The 18,327-nt window shown below is 47.4% G+C and overlaps 8 protein-coding genes across 8 annotated transcripts; 5 read left to right on the forward strand and 3 right to left on the reverse strand.

Moving 5' to 3' along the window:
- Positions 1-572: 572 nt before the first annotated feature.
- On the reverse strand, positions 573-1,971 carry BGW36DRAFT_292782 (Vta1 like-domain-containing protein; the record flags this gene model as incomplete). The annotated part of the gene is made up of 5 exons (XM_046210931.1): positions 573-822; positions 858-1,436; positions 1,496-1,623; positions 1,687-1,787; positions 1,872-1,971. 5 exons carry the CDS (start codon positions 1,969-1,971, stop codon positions 573-575), a joined length of 1,158 nt encoding a protein of 385 aa, XP_046074332.1.
- Positions 1,972-2,188: 217 nt separating this feature from the next.
- Positions 2,189-4,907, reverse strand: BGW36DRAFT_395684 (calpain-like protease PalBory; the record flags this gene model as incomplete). The annotated part of the gene is made up of 5 exons (XM_046218074.1): positions 2,189-2,948; positions 2,984-4,086; positions 4,146-4,368; positions 4,430-4,800; positions 4,851-4,907. The coding sequence occupies 5 exons, from the start codon at positions 4,905-4,907 to the stop codon at positions 2,189-2,191; spliced, it is 2,514 nt and encodes an 837-aa protein (XP_046074333.1).
- A 651-nt stretch (positions 4,908-5,558) lies between these two features.
- Positions 5,559-6,746, forward strand: BGW36DRAFT_291669 (putative peroxisomal carrier protein; the record flags this gene model as incomplete). The annotated part of the gene is made up of 4 exons (XM_046210857.1): positions 5,559-5,662; positions 5,731-6,278; positions 6,337-6,574; positions 6,623-6,746. 4 exons carry the CDS (start codon positions 5,559-5,561, stop codon positions 6,744-6,746), a joined length of 1,014 nt encoding a protein of 337 aa, XP_046074334.1.
- Positions 6,747-7,155: 409 nt separating this feature from the next.
- BGW36DRAFT_395686 (staphylococcal nuclease domain protein) lies at positions 7,156-8,225 on the forward strand (the record flags this gene model as incomplete). The annotated part of the gene is made up of 2 exons (XM_046218075.1): positions 7,156-7,617; positions 7,695-8,225. The coding sequence occupies 2 exons, from the start codon at positions 7,156-7,158 to the stop codon at positions 8,223-8,225; spliced, it is 993 nt and encodes a 330-aa protein (XP_046074335.1).
- Positions 8,226-8,303: 78 nt separating this feature from the next.
- Positions 8,304-9,750, reverse strand: BGW36DRAFT_374589 (adenylate kinase 2). The gene is made up of 2 exons (XM_046215690.1): positions 9,136-9,750; positions 8,304-9,059 (listed from the first exon to the last, which is right to left on the reverse strand). Exons 1-2 carry the CDS (start codon positions 9,305-9,307, stop codon positions 8,506-8,508), a joined length of 726 nt encoding a protein of 241 aa, XP_046074336.1. The 5' UTR covers positions 9,308-9,750; the 3' UTR covers positions 8,304-8,505.
- A 225-nt stretch (positions 9,751-9,975) lies between these two features.
- Positions 9,976-11,861, forward strand: BGW36DRAFT_338355 (DNA primase large subunit). The gene is made up of 3 exons (XM_046213008.1): positions 9,976-10,301; positions 10,352-10,902; positions 10,956-11,861. Exons 1-3 carry the CDS (start codon positions 10,112-10,114, stop codon positions 11,712-11,714), a joined length of 1,500 nt encoding a protein of 499 aa, XP_046074337.1. The 5' UTR covers positions 9,976-10,111; the 3' UTR covers positions 11,715-11,861.
- Positions 11,862-12,286: 425 nt separating this feature from the next.
- BGW36DRAFT_316711 (uncharacterized protein) lies at positions 12,287-15,496 on the forward strand. The gene is made up of 7 exons (XM_046212566.1): positions 12,287-12,578; positions 12,647-12,777; positions 12,839-13,133; positions 13,192-13,671; positions 13,724-14,821; positions 14,875-15,068; positions 15,123-15,496. The coding sequence occupies exons 1-7, from the start codon at positions 12,486-12,488 to the stop codon at positions 15,145-15,147; spliced, it is 2,316 nt and encodes a 771-aa protein (XP_046074338.1). The 5' UTR covers positions 12,287-12,485; the 3' UTR covers positions 15,148-15,496.
- Positions 15,497-15,585: 89 nt separating this feature from the next.
- Positions 15,586-16,581, forward strand: BGW36DRAFT_447396 (60S ribosomal protein L12; the record flags this gene model as incomplete). The annotated part of the gene is made up of 3 exons (XM_046221720.1): positions 15,586-15,923; positions 15,994-16,116; positions 16,202-16,581. The coding sequence occupies exons 1-3, from the start codon at positions 15,920-15,922 to the stop codon at positions 16,579-16,581; spliced, it is 507 nt and encodes a 168-aa protein (XP_046074339.1). The 5' UTR covers positions 15,586-15,919.
- Positions 16,582-18,327: the final 1,746 nt, after the last annotated feature.

Below are 18,327 nucleotides of genomic sequence, written 5' to 3' on the forward strand. Positions count from 1 at the left end.
TGGGGCAAACCCAGAAAGCGAGGCAACAATATTGAACCTTGCCTGTATGCGTAGTACTATCGTTTATCACGCGCAATTGGAAATTGAAGTCCACTTGCCCTGGCGACCATCCAAACCGAGGCCGTCTCAAACAGGGCGATATTTACCGCAGTAATATATCTGTAACACTGACATTGAATATTTCTCATGATAAACTACGCTAGTCAATTTTTAAATAACATGGTGCTTAATTCGAGACGAGCTGAAATACTGTCACCTGCTCACGTGTAAACAGTTCTGAATTATTGAATTCAATTTGATATTGTTGTGAGAATCCTACTAACTATTACTGCATCGACAAGACTGGTATTGACTATTGATAACATCGTCAGGCACACAGATTGCTTAATTTGTTTTTCAACACGTCATTCAATGAATCGTTTGGACTGCACCCAATTTGAAAAGCCCACTAGGTAGCATCGCTTGGGGTGAGAAGTAGCTATATATCTCAAAACTTTTGAATTTCATGGGAACGAATAAGGATATAAAGCAGCCATTACTCCATTGCCTCCGTTATTAGACTGACGACGTCTTCATTCGCTCTCGAGATGCCGTAGAGCAATCTTTAACTCTTTGATAGCGGTATTCACGTCGTCAAAACTCAGCGCAGACACAGCCCATCGAGCATGTTTCTGTGCTTGTGCAATAGACTGGTCGTCTACATTCGAGGCGGGTGTAGCACTAGGTCCCGATGCCGTCATCGTAAGAGAACGGTTCTCTACCGCCGAAATAGCTGCAGGGGCTTTTTGAGGAGGGAATGTCGGAGCGATTGGATTGGGTTGACTGTCTGTTGCATGAGGTTGAGAAATGCTAGGGACTCCCGGTTCTTGAGGGGCACGGAAGGAGTGGGGAATGATTGGAATGCAGCAGAGGAGTCAGGAAGTGTGCCCGGTGTATCTGGAAGCGTCGGAGGAACCTGTGGAAGTGTTAAATCTCTAGGTGTTGATGGTAGCACCGGGACTGCAGGCTCCTCGACGCTGGTTGTGGCCGTAGCTGAAGGGATTTGTGGTGGAGGAATGGAAGACGATCGGGATGGATGAAGTGATTCATCTAGAGTTGACTGTTGAGCAAGACTTCTCTGTATGCGATCAGCCTCATCAGGAACCTCTTCCACCGAAGGTTGACGTTCTCGTGTAGACAATGATGTGGTCGTGCCTTGAAGTGCCTGGACTTCTGGATCATTGGGGTCTAAAGCATCTCCTTCAGCATCTGGGGTTGTGGATTCCACCACAGGATTTGATAGATTCGGGTCCTCTCCATTTTTGACAGCTCTGGCAATCCGGACAGCATGGTATTTGGCGAATTTGATCTTGGACAAAACGTCGGGATCCAGCTCACCCCAGATATGACAGAGCTCAAGAAACGTAGCTGCTGCTAAAAATGTGTCTGCGGTCTGCCTAACGACACTTGTCAATATATGTACAAGCTAAAAGGCCTTGAAATCGAATAGGCTCACTTGGAAGCCTTGTTGGCTCTAACTGCGTTATCGGCTCTGGTGAAAACTTCTAATCCAAACTGCTCCACATAGGCTTGCCCAGCAACATTATCTGTTATCGCGTCATTGTCGGGGTTCTCGGTTTTGAACTTGCGGTAGGATCGTTAGTCGCAATCTCTCAGGTGGCTGAGGATCTGAAACGGCCAGCGTACTTGCTCCAGCTTGTCCATTAAATCGGTCGTGAACTGAATAGATTCTTCGTCGGAATTATGCAGCCCCTTTGATATTATCTGGTTGACAACCCAGTAATTGCCTGCGATAGATTTATTGCCTTAGCTTCAACGACTAGAATTCGACGTCCTCGAGGAGGGGTAGCATGCTGGATTGCAAAACTCACACCAGTACGCGATCACTGGTTTTGCGCGCTCAATTTGCGCTGCTCTACTGACAAATCGCGCGACATCTGCAGCTTTCAGGCTATCTGGAATGGTCGCCATGGCTGGTTGCATGGTAATCAATGTCTTGTCGTGCGAGCGAAGTGAAACTGGAAAGGCCGTGTGGGGTTCATGTCGAAGATGACGTGCTGTGGAGAGCCGAGCGGAGTAGCCTAGATCAATCATCCAACCAGTTGTGATATGATTATTGATTATTGATTAATTGATATATATGCAATGCTTATATATGACAATAACATGGCTTATTTGCTACAGCCTATCATGGCACTATCCATTCGCCTATCTCGACACGTTCCTCACCAAGAGCTTCTACGTCGATATGATCGGTTATCTGTCCACCAGGCCCTCCGATTCTCTCAACAACAATCCAGATACCGCCTTGCTGCTGGTATTCGGGTCGGATATCAAGGTCTGGTACTTTTATCCCCGAAATCGCATCGCTGAATTCGCCGTTTTCTGAGGCTGCTAGGATCTCTTTGTACGGACCCTGGCCGATTTCGATGGTCATGAGCATCGGTGATGAGGCAACGTGACGATTGCCAATCGTTGATTCTCGACTTCGCGCAATCAATTTTATTCTCGTCAGGCGAGGGACACGCAGCGGCGCTATTATACGGTCGGTGCCTGGAGGTAAAACTCCTATATCTGAGATCACTGGCAACCTGCCTGCGGCCTCAGGTGGTATTGTCTTCACATGACATTTCCGGGTAGAAGAAACCCACAGGTTGAATCTCGCAATTTGATCGGGGGCAAATGTAGAACACACTATGGTATATGAGCCCCGACGAAGGTTATTAGTTGCAGCGACAACGCAGCCCGGACGATAGTCACCACTATCTGTGATGATATCACGCTTCTTTACACTTGATACCCGCTTTCCATCCGACCAGAAAAGTTTGACATGAATGGCGAGATCAAGGTCTGATGTTTCTAATAGTATCGATATGTCTGCCTCTTCGGTTATCTGAAAAACAAACTGCGGATTGGATGGGTATCGGGGGGACTCCGTATTCCCCCCCCTGTAATAGGACTCCATTCGCCTTGTATCTGGGACTCATGCGAATATTTCATTTCTGCATGCTTGAGTGCCACCTCATTTCGAGAAAAGGCAGAAAGTGTAAAGTTCTGAGGTAGCAAAGCAAGAGACTGCTCAGCAACTACAATAGTGAAGCTTGAATGCGCATCCATGTCTATTCTCGCCAAGGTGTTTGGGGAGTCCACAAAAGGGCCGCGATAAAAGGCACCCTCACTGAGAATAACACGTTGTCCTCTTTCTTTATACACGTACAAGCTAATGAAGCCGGGCTCATCACCGGCGCCTGGGACTTCAATTGTTCGAAAATGCTTGCTGAGCAGCAACCAGACAGGGCCTCCTGCCTCTGTAGACACCGCGAATTGCGGATTTCCTGCAAAGCATCCTTGGTTCAGACGAGGTTTCGACAAGTCCCACACGAAATGAATATCTTGTCGACAACGAAAAAGACCCGGGTTCCAATTCAGATATAAGTTTTCGAAGTTTTGAAATATTTGGTCATAATCCATCCAAAAAGAGCCCGGAAGAAGGGGGTTTCGTGGGTTTCTTGCTTCGATTTCTTGCTCTTCAAGAGTACGACGATAACTTCCCGGGATTTTGGAGACTGGATCGGCCCATGGATTCTTGATGAGAATCTGGCGGCGTCCTGCTTCTTCCAACAAATCTAAAACAGCATAATCATGCCGGCTGATAAACCCTTGGCTTTCCTCGCGTTGATTTAGTTCTCCTGTCCCAATGGTTACTATTACATCTCCATATTGAAAAGAGTCGGCTATGCGTTTCCATAACTGGTTAGGTGTCACGTCTTCATGATGCAGAAATATTTGCTCTGGGATCCAACCAGTAAGAACCCACAGATCTGTGCCAGAATTACTGCCAGGAAAATCATATCCTCCACGAATTTTGAGATATGCTTTCTCAAGCAGTGCAGGCCACATTATGTGAGGATTATTCCGGTCAATCACGAAGAGCGAGCGCGATGTTTTGGATGATGGAAGCCTGTCATCGATAACAACTTTTCGATAACAACCGTTGAAATGAAAACGGAAGATGTATTTGCCGGATAAAGAAAGACGAGGTGCATTTTGTGTATAATCGTATGGGAACATCACAGTTCGAAACAGCTAATGTGGAAAAGTGAGTCAAGGTGGAAAAAAAAGCTCCTAAGATTAACAACACCTACTGTGCCATGTCCCCTCTCGGTTCTTGCAATCGCAGCACAGAGGCTTGCCACTACAGAGCAATCGGTGGTGACATCTTGCACTAAATCCATAACGCCGGATCCAACAATGGGCGGACTTGAGGATTTTGAATCAAGATGTGAGAATTGAGTAAACAGCTCATCAGGCCTTTTCCAGCCATTAAAAACCTTCTTTTGACTGGCCGAAAGCTTCAATTCCTTGTCCCTAGGTCCAGATTAGATGTGATCCCCAATGGAAGGCAACCGATGATATTCGTTTCACTAACTCAAATTTGCGATCATGTTGTTCTAAGTTGAAGTCTTTGGGTTCGGGGGCCTCTTTCCACGGTGGAAATACAAATTGATTCAGCTTTGAACTTCCCAAGATGATGATTTCCTCTCTTGTCGAGAGCTTCTTCGTAGAGACTGGCTCCTGCAATACCGGACCATTGTTTTCGGGGTCAGGCGTTTGCCATACACCCTTTTCTTTGATTGCCTCTGCTCGAGACAGCCATTCTTTACATTTAAAATCTAGCCGTTGCTTGTCTTGAGCCGAACTGGTCAGACTCAATGCTTTCATGTAATTCTCGGCGGCAGCAATGGCAGCCTCCAGTGCCTCGGACTGAGACTTGGCGGTAGACACATCCCTTTCATATTTCTGTGAATTGATTAGTGATCACTAGAAGAATGAGAATTCGGCTACAATACCAAGGCTCTATCTAGATACAACACATCGGAGATAGGTCTGATGGTGGGGGTTGACATGGCCTGGTTCTACGTGATCAGTCGTCGACTACCCGTAGGGCAGACTGAACGCCACTCGCTCTCCGATGACCATCCAGAGGTGTTCTACAACCTGGTTGCCGGGCAATTGCCTGCTGATGACATCAATTTGGGTTCCAGCGACTGTCTGGAACGCGAGTCGCTGTAGGACGTGACCGTTTAGTAACCGTCTGGAGAAAGTGTTGCGACCGGCGATAAGCACGGTTGATAGGATCGAAAGCTTCAACAAGGTTTAGTGCGACGAGTCTTAGTGGGTGGCTTTGACTCCTGTGACGGTGATGAACAAAGTCGCTGGCGTTTGGCGTGTGCATTTGGCAGAGAGCAAGCAGAATGGCGGCCCGTAGTCTCCGATCCGAGCTTTGCCTCGGCTCAGTCACGCCTTGCCGTTTCCGAGATCACTGCCGTCTGGCTTGTGTCGTTGAAGCTCGCCTCGTGGGCTTGTGGCCTTCTCTTCGGCCGCCTTCTTGCTTCGACATGGCATCTGGGGATTTTTGATTGCTCTGTTCCTACGCTCGCTGAGGTTCTATTTCGCTTGCCCTCATCGTGGTCGGCGACCTCGTTCTTCTGCGTAGAGCCACCAGCCTCTGCGTCATCCATCTACCTAGCCGTAGATCATATTCTCACATTTCCCCCATGACTGGCCAATCCAAACCAGCGCGCCTCTCTCCATGGGGAAGCGCTGTCGCCGGCGCGACCGGCGCGGCTCTGGCCAATGCGATGGTATATCCTCTTGATATGTCGGTGATCCCACGCTCTGCTTGAATCCCTCCTCTTATCTCCTCTTGCTAATCGGCTATGCGGTTAGTGTCAAAACCAAGCTTCAAGTTCAAGTGAAGAGTCGGAAAGGCGAGGCCCAGGATGAGGGAAATACACCCCATTACGATTCCACTGTTGATGCAATCACCAAGATCTTCCAAGACGAAGGCTTCAGTGGGCTCTACAGTGGAATTAACGGTGCTCTCATCGGCGTTGCATCCACGAATTTCGCATACTTCTACTGGTATTCGGTTGTTCGTGCGTTTTATATGGCATCCGTCCGGTCATCCACACCCCCTGGCACTGCCGTTGAGTTGTCTCTCGGTGCCGTTGCTGGTGCCGTCGCCCAGATCTTTACTATTCCGGTATCCGTCGTCACCACACGCCAACAAACGCAGTCGAAAGGGGAGAAAAAGGGATTGCTCGAAACTGGCCGAGAGGTTGTCGAGGGCGAAGACGGTTGGACAGGGCTGTGGAGAGGTCTGAAGGCAAGTTTGGTGCTAGTTGTCAACCCGGCAATTACATACGGAGCATACCAAAGACTCAAAGACGTTTTCTTCCCTGGAAAGACAAATCTCCGCCCTTGGGAAGCATTTGGTAGGTTTTTGTGTACTGATGAGTTTGATGATAATACGGACACTTACTCGTGATATAGCTCTTGGAGCCATGTCGAAAGCACTGGCAACAATCGCCACGCAACCTCTGATCGTCGCTAAGGTCGGTCTTCAATCGAAGCCTCCTCCAGGCCGCCAAGGGAAGCCGTTTAAGGGCTTCATCGAGGTCATGCAGTATATCATTGACCACGAAGGCCCATTGAGCTTATTCAAGGGCATAGGGCCTCAGATCTTGAAGGGTCTCTTAGTTCAGGGCTTGCTTATGATGACTAAGGAACGGTACGTGGCCATTTTTGACTGCCATGACTTTTGCTGACCATAAAACAGAATGGAACTTATCTTTATCTTATTCTTTGCCTACCTTTCAAAAATCAAAAAGGAACGATTAAAGAAACTTGCCGAAAGGGCATCTGCAACCGCTAAGACGAGTCTTCCAGTCACTCTTAAATGATCCCTAACTATACCATACCGTCTCCTTATTCCTCGATGCTTGCTTGGTCTTTGGATTCCAAGGGCACTGTTATATAGACTTTGATGAGAGGAATATATTGTCTATGAAATCTGCTGTTTTAATATCTCAATACTTTAGAATACATCTATGCGATTTCCTGGTCTTTTTTACTTCTTTCCCTCTTTATTTCTGTCTATAAACAGCGTATCAGCTGCAACATCCATATGGTTCTCAATATTAAATATACATAGAGCGGGGTTACTTATAAGTATGGACGTTGCCCGGGGCATGCTGCCAAGACTCCTCCCCGTTGCGCTTCCCTCATGCTTGTTGACTCGCAGCCTTGGAACTTAATCAAGGCGAGTTTTCGAAACCCCAAGCCCTCAGCTTCGCTGTTGCAAAGACTGGCATGGGATGGTGGTCGCCATGGTCTTCTGGGTCCACGTCAGATCCAGAGGGTCACTCCGTTGACTCTCGTCCAGCCTCGAATGATTCGACGAGGGCCGCCCCGACGCCGTCGCGCTCATCAGACTCCTCAACATCATCGAAATCCACGGATTGGAATTCAATTTTGAACGCCTTTGATTGGAGTCAATGGAAAGAACCGGGGAATCTTGTGCCAACTATTCTTCTCACAGGTGGGATTTTGCTTGTCTACGACGTTCACCGTCGCTTTCTTCGACGTATTCCTGAAGCTACGGATATCTCCTCCTCGTACTTGCGTCGCCGGTCACTCCTAGGCTACGTTACTAGTGTAGGCGACGGAGATAATTTTAGGATGTATCATACTCCTGGAGGACGTTTGGTCGGGTGGAGTTGGCTGCCATGGATGAAAGTACCCACATTAAGAAAAGAGCTGAAGGACCGTACTGTATGTACAACTTGATTATGCACACCAACCTCCTCCTCATATGCTATGACTAACGATCAGTTCTTGAAATCTGGCAGATCCATATTCGCCTCGCAGGAGTCGACGCTCCAGAGCTTCCCCATTTTGGTCGGCCGGCTCAGCCATTCTCAGAGGAAGCGCACTCCTGGCTAACATCCTACCTGCTCAACCGACGAGTGCGCGCCCATGTCCTTCGGCATGATCAATATCGGCGCGTAATCGCAACAGTATACGTGCGAAACTGGCTTGACTTCCCCCCTCTTCGACGACGAGACGTATCACAAGAGATGTTGAAGCGTGGCCTTGCAACCGTTTATGAGGCGAAAACTGGAGTAGAATTCGGTAGCAAAGAGCATGAACACCAATATCGAGAAGCCGAAAAGCTAGCCAAAGCCCGAAAGCAAGGAATATGGGTCAATTTTGGGCGCAAAGGGGGAAACACTTTCGAAAGCCCACGAGAGTATAAGACTCGTATGGGACTCGAGCATCCTTTCGAGGCACCGGCAAAACCAGAGCCTGACGAGAGTCGAGGAATACTGGCTTCAATTAGAAGTACATTATTTCCTTTCCGCAAAAAAGGCAGCAAATAGTGGATACCCTTGAATAGTAAACTATTATTTCATGATTACGACTGTATGATTAGCCTTGATGAAGATATCAATACTTATGTGTATATTCATATCTGCGTAATTGAACAATATTATTATACAGCATAATCCAGTAACAGCATCAGATCTGTCATAAGTCTTTCATCTCCATTGAATTTGGCGATGACAGTCGTTGCACATCATGGGCGTGGGGAATATTAAACATCGAGATAGAACATGTGATAAGACAAAAGACGCAGTAGTATACACTCCAGCGCTATGGCTATGAAAACCTTCGTTCAATTTCAGCATATATCTTCGGGCTGATTTCGTCGCTGGAGTTTCCCTCCACACGCCAGAGACAGCCCTTATTATTGTAGTGATCAAGGAGGGTTCTGCTTGATTCCTCAAACTTGTTGAGCCGTTCTTTCCAAGTTTGTATAGAATCATCTTCACGTTGAGTCAAGGGTTCGCCCGTGATATCGTCTTTTCCAAAAACTTTTGGAGGATTGAAATCAGTATTGTACACCCTACCCGACGGTGCATGGATCCAGCGCTTGGTTATGCGAGAAATGATAACAGCTGGTGGGGTTAAGAGGTGAACAGCAAAGTTTATGGGCAGGATTTGGTCCAAGCTTGTAGCTTGTGTGGCGGTCCGTGGGAAGCCATCGAGAATGAAGGACACTGCGGTTGAGGGTTTAGTGGAGGGTGAGGCGGCTTCTCCAGGTTGTGAAGGCGTAATCCAACCTTTTGTTGATAGTTCTGTGGAGATGAGGTCGAGCATGACAGCATCCGGGACAAGATTCCCGGCTTGCATCAGCGTTTCGGCTTGGATGCCTGCGAAGCAATATCAGCGTTAGAGTAATTATACACACAAGTGGTCCATTGCAAGAAATATTATTAGTATGCGCACCTAAAGGCGTCTTCCTTCGAACATTGTCGCGCAGCAAGTCACCCGAGCTGATGGCAGCTAACTGCGGGAATCTGGCGAGTAAGCGTTCGGTTTGCGTGCCCTTCCCAACACCGGGAGCTCCAATGAGAATGATGCGAGCGGCTTTCTTGAGCCGCTTCGTTGTAGATGTCATGACGCTGTGTGGAATATCACGGTAGGTTCACGGTGTCTCGTGTGGGAGACCGCCTTGCCGCGATGAACGGCAGAAACGACGGTGTAACGATGCTGGCTTGGAAATCACAATCGGAATTTGTAGGACATTATGATGAATGAGGTCTAATGATCATGTGAAAAGCACGATGAGTGCTGCAGGTAGCATTGTTCGCCCAGAGCAGTCAAAAAGCATGTGACGAAAGTGTTGTTCCAGAAGTATTGCCGGAGGAGCTGCGAGTCTGATAATCGATCGCCATAGATGATCGCGCACTAGATAACTAGGTGACTAGCGCGCTGTTCTGTGTTTGGTAACCGGTGAATGTCGGAGAGGATTGGCAGCACCCGAATGGGCGGAACGGCTCTCCAGGATCCAGAAAGTCGGGGATGAACGTGGTTGCATGATTATTCGAAGCCAATCTCGATATCGTGATCAATTATAATGGATATCGACATCGACTGAGAGTCCCAGGCACAGCACACATGACGGCCTCAGGCATCTTTCGGGTGCCTCGCAGAGCCATCGGCATAAAGGAGGTCTCTGATTGGATCGACGACCCCCGCAAAAAGGGATTTCTAGCATGCGATTGGCCGCAGAGCTTCCCAAGGATAAGCTGTGAAATTTGGTCTGATTGGTCAATCGGCCGTTCACGTAATTCTTCCCCTTTTGAGAAGGAGCGCGTCGAGCGCGTCTCCCACTAAATAAGAAGGATAAGGAAACAACCAGCTTTCACCGTCGTTCATCACGACCCCATTGTGCTCACCCACGTCACGGTAGTACGCCAAAATGATCAGACAGGACTTCCAGCGCATAGATCCGAAGCGAAGGGCCGTTCTCGACCACAAAAAGAAGCAGTTCGCCGCGCCCTCCTTCAAGCAGCAGGATTATCCCTACCGTCTGAATTTCTATGATGTGCCTCCCACGGCAGAGATCACGCTGGAGGAGTTTGAGCAATGGGCAATCGACAGGTTGAAAGGTAACTCGCTGTTGGCTCTTGTTACGCGAATCGACTCCTAATTTCTGCAGTGCTTGCCGAAATCGAAGCCTGTTCATACCGCAATAAATCTACACAGGAAACAGAGGCGCACATCACTCCTCTCCTCAAAAAGTTCCTTCCTCTCGCGTCTAACTCGTCTGCTACCTCTGGGGTTGTGAGTCAACAATTACGAAATGAACGACAAAAGGACCATTACTCCCACTTCATTTTGCGTCTCGCGTTTTCAGCCACGGAAGACTTGCGCCGCCGCTTTGTCCGCGCCGAGACCATGTTGTTTAGGTTTCGCTTTCAGAAAGATGATAGCAAGGAACGACGCAATTTCATTGAGAGCCTCAACTTAGACTGGGAGCCTGTGAGCGAAGAAGAAAGGCTAGAGTACAGTGAGGAACTGCTGCACTCCACTCCGGGCTTGCGGCGGGCCGATGAGGAAAGCTGGTTTAAGGTTGATTGGGAAAGGGTTCCCGAACTGGTTGAACGTCGAGCCATCTTTATGCGGAAAGGAAAGGCATATGTTCCGCAAAGAGAGCAACTAAGCATGATCATTGCAGATTTCACTGCGCGTTTAGAAAAGGCCATGGAGGTAATGACCGATAATAGTCATTGTCATTGGATCTCTCACTAATCAAAATACAGTTGACAAGTAGGGCCCTACCTCGATTAGACGAGGACGATCGCCTCACTCCAATCCTCAATCATCTTTCTAAAAACTTTGGAAGTGCCGAGTCCGTTTATACCGAAGGCGAAGGCGTTGTCGATGGAGCACCTATCACCGCGGCTTCGATTGATCCGTTGTCACAGCATTTCCCTCTGTGTATGCGTAGTCTGCATATGACCCTCCGCAAAAGTAACCATTTGAAACACTTTGGCCGTCTCCAGTACACTCTCTTCCTCAAGGGTATCGGCCTCAATTTAGACGAATGTATCCTTTTCTGGCGTCAGTCATTTAAGGGGTATTCGGACGACGAATTCAACTCCAAATACAAATATAACATTCGCCATACTTATGGAGACGTTGGAGGCGATTCCAATCGTCGTGGTCGAGGTTACCCACCCTATTCTTGCCAAAAAATCTTGATGGACAGTGCCCCTGGCACTGGGCAAACTCATGGATGTCCATACCGTCATTTCTCAGTTGATAATCTGACTGCGCTCCTTCAATCAACCGGTGTGCACGATAAAGATGTTCTACGTGGTGTCCAGGAAGATGTCGAGAAACAGAGGTTCCATATTGCCTGCAACAGAGTCTTTGAGTGGGCTCATAAGGCAGAAATCAAACGGGTGAAAGAAGATGGGTCATGGAATCAAACAGATCTCGATACCATCGTGCACCCAAATACGTACTTCAAGCGGAGTTATCTACTCAAACATGCAGAGAAGCCGTCTTCGGAGTAGTGCACCATGTCGTACATACATAAATTGACACTTGGCAACATAGGAGCAAGGCGCAATAGGATGATATTTCGGGGGGGATGGTTATTGTTTGAGTACTGTGTTACGTTACTAGAAATCTGACTTCATGAGAATACGACTTAAATGGCTGTCCGAATAAACTTGAATACTGAAATCATTCTTTTCTAGAACACGCTTAAGCCAGATGCGTCTGGCGCAATGCCCCAACAACCCGTAGACACATGTATATATATTTGTAACCTCTGCTGATTCCCAAATCATCAAAAAGGATCGGAACGACCTTTCCGAGCCAGGTGCCCAGCCATGGGTAGATTTGTCTACGCGCGACGCGAAAACAGCCTCATCATAAAGTAGACTGAGGCTGTCGACAGTAATGTGATGTTATGTTGTATGTCGGCGATGACTAGAGAAAAGGAAGAAGAAAGGAAGGAAAAAACCACCGAGGTTTTTATGGCGGCAGTGGAGCTGAAGGCTAGCCGCAAACCGGTGCGGTGGGCGGCAGCGGCCAACAATGCTGCAACCTGGCTTCATGCCACACACCTCCCAATGCCCACAACAGAACCCCCTCCGGTTGACCAGAGCACTTGTCTACCAGTCAACACTCCGGGGCTGCCTCACTCTACAGGTCGTGATTATGCTACGAAGGACTCTTTGAAGTCATCGCGTAATTCTAGTCTGCTTAGAGGCCCCCTTATTCCTTTCGTCACCCCAATCCCCCTCCGACTATTTTGAACTTGCTCCACACCACGCAAGATGGACTACGAGGCGTTGAAGGACGGGTGGAGCGAGGTTGAGGATCGCGATGGTGTCAGACTTAGCTGGAATACATTTCCAAGCTCGCGCATGGTTGGTGTCCCTGAAATGCATGCTCCTATGCAGTGAATTGTCCCCCGTGACTGACCGACACTGTGTAGGAGGCATCCCGCTTAGTTGTCCCCATCGGAGCAATGTACACGCCGCTCAAGGAGCTGACCGACGCCCCGATACTACAATATGAACCTGTGACATGCAAGGCCCCTTGCAAGGCAGTCCTCAATCCTTACGCGTATGCCACTCCTATAAACATATTCCGCAGTCTTTAAACACTATGCTTATTGTTGGTGTAGGAATGTTGATGTCCGGGCTCGTATCTGGATATGTCCCTTCTGTCTTATGCGCAATCCTCTACCACCGCACTACAAAGACATTACAGAGAATACCATACCGCCGGAACTTCACCCACAGAGTACGACTATAGAGTATCGATTGGCTCGCCCAGCTCCAGCTCCGCCGATTTTCGTATATGTTGTGGACACTTGTCAGGAGGATGACAGCCTGAAGGCAGTCAAGGACTCCCTCGTTATGAGTCTTTCCTTGCTGCCGCCAAATGCACTTGTTGGTCTGATCACGTATGGAACAATGGTGAGGAGTCTTTCCATGCTTTGCACGATCAACGGAGAATGTTAATGATAACGAGTAGGCGCAAGTCCATGAACTGGGCTATGGAGAGTGCGCAAAGTCCTACGTGTTCCGAGGCAGCAAAGACTATGCCTCAAAGCAGGTCCAGGAAATGCTTGGACTACTTGGTACTGGCATACGTCCAGGTGTTCCTCAAGTTCCCGGCCGTCCACCACCCCCTATGGGCCCTACAGCGCGGTTCCTCCTTCCTGTGCAGCAAGCTGAATTTCAGATTACCAACATCCTTGAACAGTTGCAACGCGATCCCTGGCCTGTCGCAAACGATAAGCGGGCTTTGAGATGCACTGGAGTTGCTATTAGCGTTGCCGTCGGATTATTGGAAACATCTTTCCAGAACGCTGGTGGACGAATCATGGTTTTCACAAGCGGTCCTGCTACCGAAGGCCCGGGTGCTGTTGTCAGCCCGGAGTTGAAGGAGCCTATTCGGTCTCACCATGATATTGACAGAGACAACATCAAATACTTCAAGAAGGCGGTCAAGGTGAGCTTAGCCGGTGATTTTGCTTATCTGTCCAATTTAACACATTTGATAGTTCTATGACAACCTTGCAAAACGTGCCGCTCATAACGGTCACATTGTCGATTTATTTGCTGGCTGCCTCGATCAAGTCGGTATGCTGGAGATGAAAAACCTATCAAACTATACCGGTGGTCATATGCTGCTTACTGACAGCTTCACATCATCGCAATTTAAACAGTCATTCGTCCGGGTCTTTGACAAAGATGAGAATGACAACCTTCTCATGGGCTTTAATGCATCCTTGGAAGTTCTCACTACGAAGGAACTCAAAGTTACGGGTCTCATCGGTCATGCTATTTCACTGAATAAAAAGTCTAGCAGCGTTGGAGAAACCGAGTGTGGTATCGGAAATACATGTGCTTGGAAAATGTGTGCCATTGACCCTACTTCAAGCTATGGTATCTACTTCGAAATCGCAAATCAAGGCGGGCCTGCGCCGATGCAGCAGGGTCCTCAACGTGGAATGATGCAATTCCTCACATACTACCAGCATTCTTCTGGCCAGTTCCACTTGCGAGTCACAACCATTGCTCGAAATCTCAGTGGCCCTGCTGGTGATCCGGCACTTGCCCAGTCCTTTGATCAAGAGGCAGCCGCGGTATTGATGTCCCGCATTGCTGTTTTCAAGGCCGAGGTTGACGATGGTCCTGATGTTCTCCGGTGGGTCGACCGCATGCTTATCCGACTTTGCTCCCGCTTCGCGGATTACAGAAAAGATGATCCGACATCATTCCGCCTTGAGAAGAACTTCTCCCTTTACCCACAATTTATGTTCCATCTCCGTCGAAGCCAGTTCTTGCAGGTTTTCAACAACTCTCCTGATGAAACAGCATTCTACCGACATGTCCTGAACCACGAGGATACTGGTAACTCTTTGATCATGATTCAACCCACACTCGATTCATACTCCTTGGAGCAAGAAGACAGCCAGCCTGTTCTCTTAGATTCTGCCTCCATTCAACCTACTCACATTCTCCTCCTCGACACTTTCTTCCACCTGCTCATTTTCCACGGAGAAACTATGGCCGAGTGGAGGAAAGCCGGTTACCAGGACCAAGAAGGTTATGAGAACTTTAGGGCCATATTAGAACAGCCAAAGGAAGATGCAAGGGTATGAATATTATCCATGACTTCCTTTGGTGTAGATAAACTAACTTTTTGCAGGAACTCATCGCAGATCGCTTTCCGCTACCTCGTTTCATCATTTGCGACGCAGGTGGCTCTCAGGCTCGATTCCTACTTTCCAAACTTAATCCTTCGACAACCCATTCAACTGGAGGCTATGGTGGCGGCGTGACTGCACAGACTATCTTCACTGACGATGTATCGTTACAGACATTCATGGAACATTTGATGAAGTGAGTTGAATCTCTGGTTCAGGATATTGGGTATCTCGCTAACATATGGGCTAGACTTGCTGTTTCAGGTACCAACTAGGCATGACGCAAAAGTGGCATTCTCCCAAACTACTAGGGTAACCTGCAATGTCTTCGCGTGGCTGTGTGTACCTTTAGCGGCTTTTCTCTTCGTCATTTCTTTCTAAAGTAGAATGAAAATTATACCATTCAAGTCTATTTTTACTAGCTACACATGTAAAGCGAAGTTCATACGACGAAAAGATCGTGTAAATTATTTGCAATAAAAGAAATTGAAAAAACAGAAAGACACACCGCAGCCATTTGCTCCACCACGGAAGTACATGTAAATGTGCGAATTGAGTGGGTCATATTAAATCAGAATATATAACTATATCTACTTTATCGTGTTTAATTTGATCATAAAAATCCAGATTTGTATATGAAATTGGTTGTAAATCACACGAGATTCATTGATTTGGTAGCATACGAACAGTATATCCGATGTCACAAAATATAACACGGCAATAATTTTAGCTTGAAAATCGTATATCATAATGTAATTAATGACTACCAGGCACAAAATAAGAGCAGAAAAAATGTTGTCTGGCATTGCAAAGTGTTGATTAAGGCAATAACGATATCATTGGTCAAGAGGCAATTAGCAATCCACTTTTTGGTCTAACCACCTTTGTCACCAGCCCCCGTCGTAAAGTCACGTGCCTTCGGCTAGCACACAACACTATCCAGAAAATTTTCGTTAACGTGGAAGTTTCAAGCTTGCGAGCCGTCTCCTACAAGCACAATAAACCTTCTCTACCCAAGGACGATAGACCACCTTACGCACCCTCGCCATGCGTAAGTATCATCTCCTTGGTGCGGCATCTTCATTGCCAGGCGACTGACTTGATTTTTCCTTTTTGAATAGCTCCCAAGCTCGATCCCAATGAGGTGAAGGTCATTCACCTGCGTGCCACTGGTGGTGAAGTCGGTGCTCAATCTGCACTGGCTCCCAAGGTTGGTCCTCTAGGTCTTTCACCCAAGAAGATTGGTAAGACAACCCAATTCCACACATGAACTGACCTCAAGTCTCAGGTTAGCGAGTATATGAATTCAGTTGCTAACAGCATATACAGGTGAAGATATCGCCAAGGCTACCGGTGACTGGAAGGGCTTGCGTGTCACCGTCAAGCTCACCATCCAGAACCGTCAAGCTGCGGTTTCCGTCGTCCCTTCGGCCTCGTCCCTCGTCATCAAGGCGCTCAAGGAGCCTCCTCGTGACCGCAAGAAGGAAAAGAACATCAAGCACACCAAGTCGATCCCTCTTGACGAGATCATTGACATTGCTCGTACCATGCGCTCTCGCTCCCTTGCCAAGGAGCTCCGTGGAACCGTCCTTGAGATCCTCGGTACTGCTTTCTCCGTTGGCTGCCGCGTTGATGGCCGCAGCCCTAAGGATGTGAGCGATGATGTCAAGTCTGGAGAGATTGACAGTAAGTTTCTTTTTATCTTCTGATACTCTAAATTTTGCCTTTTCTAACTTCATTATAGTCCCAGAGGAGTAAAATTTTCTTGTTATCGATATTTTCTTATACAGGCACTTGGCGTTTATATCGAGCTGTGCTAGATACGAAAATTGATGACCCAACAAAAATTTACGAGCTATGACCTTAGTCTCTAATGTAGTATATCATTTTGTTCCTTTCTTCTGATGGGCTCATTCCCGATACAGTCTACAGATGCTGTTGATAAACCCCTATTTTTCCAAGTCCTTTGCCACACTCTGGCCGTTACCGTCTGATTTGCCTCGTTCGAGGTCAGTTGGAATTGTGTTTCTACGGTATGGGCCTATTTTGGTGCAAAGAAGATAAATCCAGACCCACTACTCACCGCAATATTCTTTGAGGATTCGTTCTCAGGTGGATATGGTGGTCCATCTTTATGGTCTACATACATCTATGCTACATCAGTCATGTAGTATATGCCTACATGTAAATCGTAAGCAAGGCCATCAGCAGTAACCCAATTTGATGATCTACTCTTTGTTGATTGTTAAGACGAATCGTTAATGATATCTATCATCGTAGTTATTTACATTTCTACATTATTACCTTTCATTTGATAGTTCAACGTACCTATGTATACAAAATATGGTAATAATTCAGTCCTAACCTCGTGATATGCTAGGATCTAGAAGAACTCTCTAAGAAATACAACTTAATTCTACTATGTTCAAATGTAACTTCAAAATGATTCCTAAAACCTTGAAAATGAGTGCTTGTACTAGCATGCTTCATGAAGGTCTTGAATATGACCATATTTTTTCTTAAAAATCACATTCGACTTTAGGATCCACGGTCCATTATGTATATATGCTTGAGATGTTCTACTTATTAGGATAGGAGTCACGTCCACGAAACCAGGCCGCCTGAATGGAGCCATGTGCGAACTTCAACCACGTCAAACATTGAAGATCGCCGTCCACGTGTTACACATACCAATTTCCACGAAAAGAAATATACACTCAAAGAAAAATAAAGCATCTACGTAAAAGGTAAATGTAGTCATCTACTGAAAAAATGGACGTGTGGCATAAACGGGTGAACCTTTGGACATGCTGCTCGTGGCTCAATTGGTAGACAGGGGTTTCCTGGGGATATTATCAATATTCGACGTAAACTACAAACATAAAAATGCACGAAATCAATAGTACGTCACATACTAATCTCATCATATTAAATAGTTTCATATTTGACCGTGGATGCATCTACTTTCCCAACGCAGCTCCGACCATTCCCCGGCCACAAGTTATCACTCGGCATTTTCAGGGAACGGTATTGGCTTATGCACGGAGTGGCCGTGACCAAGTCGGCCGCCTGCAGGTACCTAGGCTTATTATTCCGGGGAGTGCAACCCATGCCAGCCTCCGGAGATGTGCTCAAGCCCTTCTGCGCCGGCACGAGCTTCTCTTGGATTACACCTTCCTGCAGTCAGCTTGATGTGGCTGCGGCGGTTCAGCTTTTCTGCCAAACTAGTCAATACTTATGGTTTCACAGAAGCAAAACATTTGAATGCGTTGTCAGGCGGTGTGCGGCTGATGCAGCGTCGTCACAGCCACAGTGGACACTGCAAGCAATAACCCCCACTAACAGGGAGTAAATGGGACAGGGTACAGGGGGATGCAGTAGTTCGGTGACAAACAAGGCATCAGCGATGTCAGACATACCTGTCCCACGAGTCGTCGCGAATCGCGACGCTCTTC

This window comes from Talaromyces proteolyticus, assembly GCF_021365285.1.
Source record: "Talaromyces proteolyticus strain PMI_201 chromosome Unknown BGW36scaffold_4, whole genome shotgun sequence".
In the NCBI taxonomy this organism is placed as follows: Eukaryota; Fungi; Ascomycota; class Eurotiomycetes; order Eurotiales; family Trichocomaceae; genus Talaromyces; species Talaromyces proteolyticus.

Coding starts and splice junctions, on each gene's coding strand:
- BGW36DRAFT_374589 (XM_046215690.1), bottom strand. CDS start 9,307: ATGACATCTACAACGAAGCGGCTCAAGAAAGCCGCTCGCATCATTCTC. Junction 9,060..9,135: donor TCGAAGGAAGACGCCTTTAG/GTGCGCATACTA, acceptor ATTGCTTCGCAG/GCATCCAAGCCGAAACGCTG.
- BGW36DRAFT_316711 (XM_046212566.1), top strand. CDS start 12,486: ATGGACTACGAGGCGTTGAAGGACGGGTGGAGCGAGGTTGAGGATCGC. Junction 12,579..12,646: donor CATTTCCAAGCTCGCGCATG/GTTGGTGTCCCT, acceptor GACACTGTGTAG/GAGGCATCCCGCTTAGTTGT. Junction 15,069..15,122: donor TTCATGGAACATTTGATGAA/GTGAGTTGAATC, acceptor CATATGGGCTAG/ACTTGCTGTTTCAGGTACCA.
- BGW36DRAFT_338355 (XM_046213008.1), top strand. CDS start 10,112: ATGATCAGACAGGACTTCCAGCGCATAGATCCGAAGCGAAGGGCCGTT. Junction 10,302..10,351: donor GGCAATCGACAGGTTGAAAG/GTAACTCGCTGT, acceptor TAATTTCTGCAG/TGCTTGCCGAAATCGAAGCC. Junction 10,903..10,955: donor GTTTAGAAAAGGCCATGGAG/GTAATGACCGAT, acceptor ATCAAAATACAG/TTGACAAGTAGGGCCCTACC.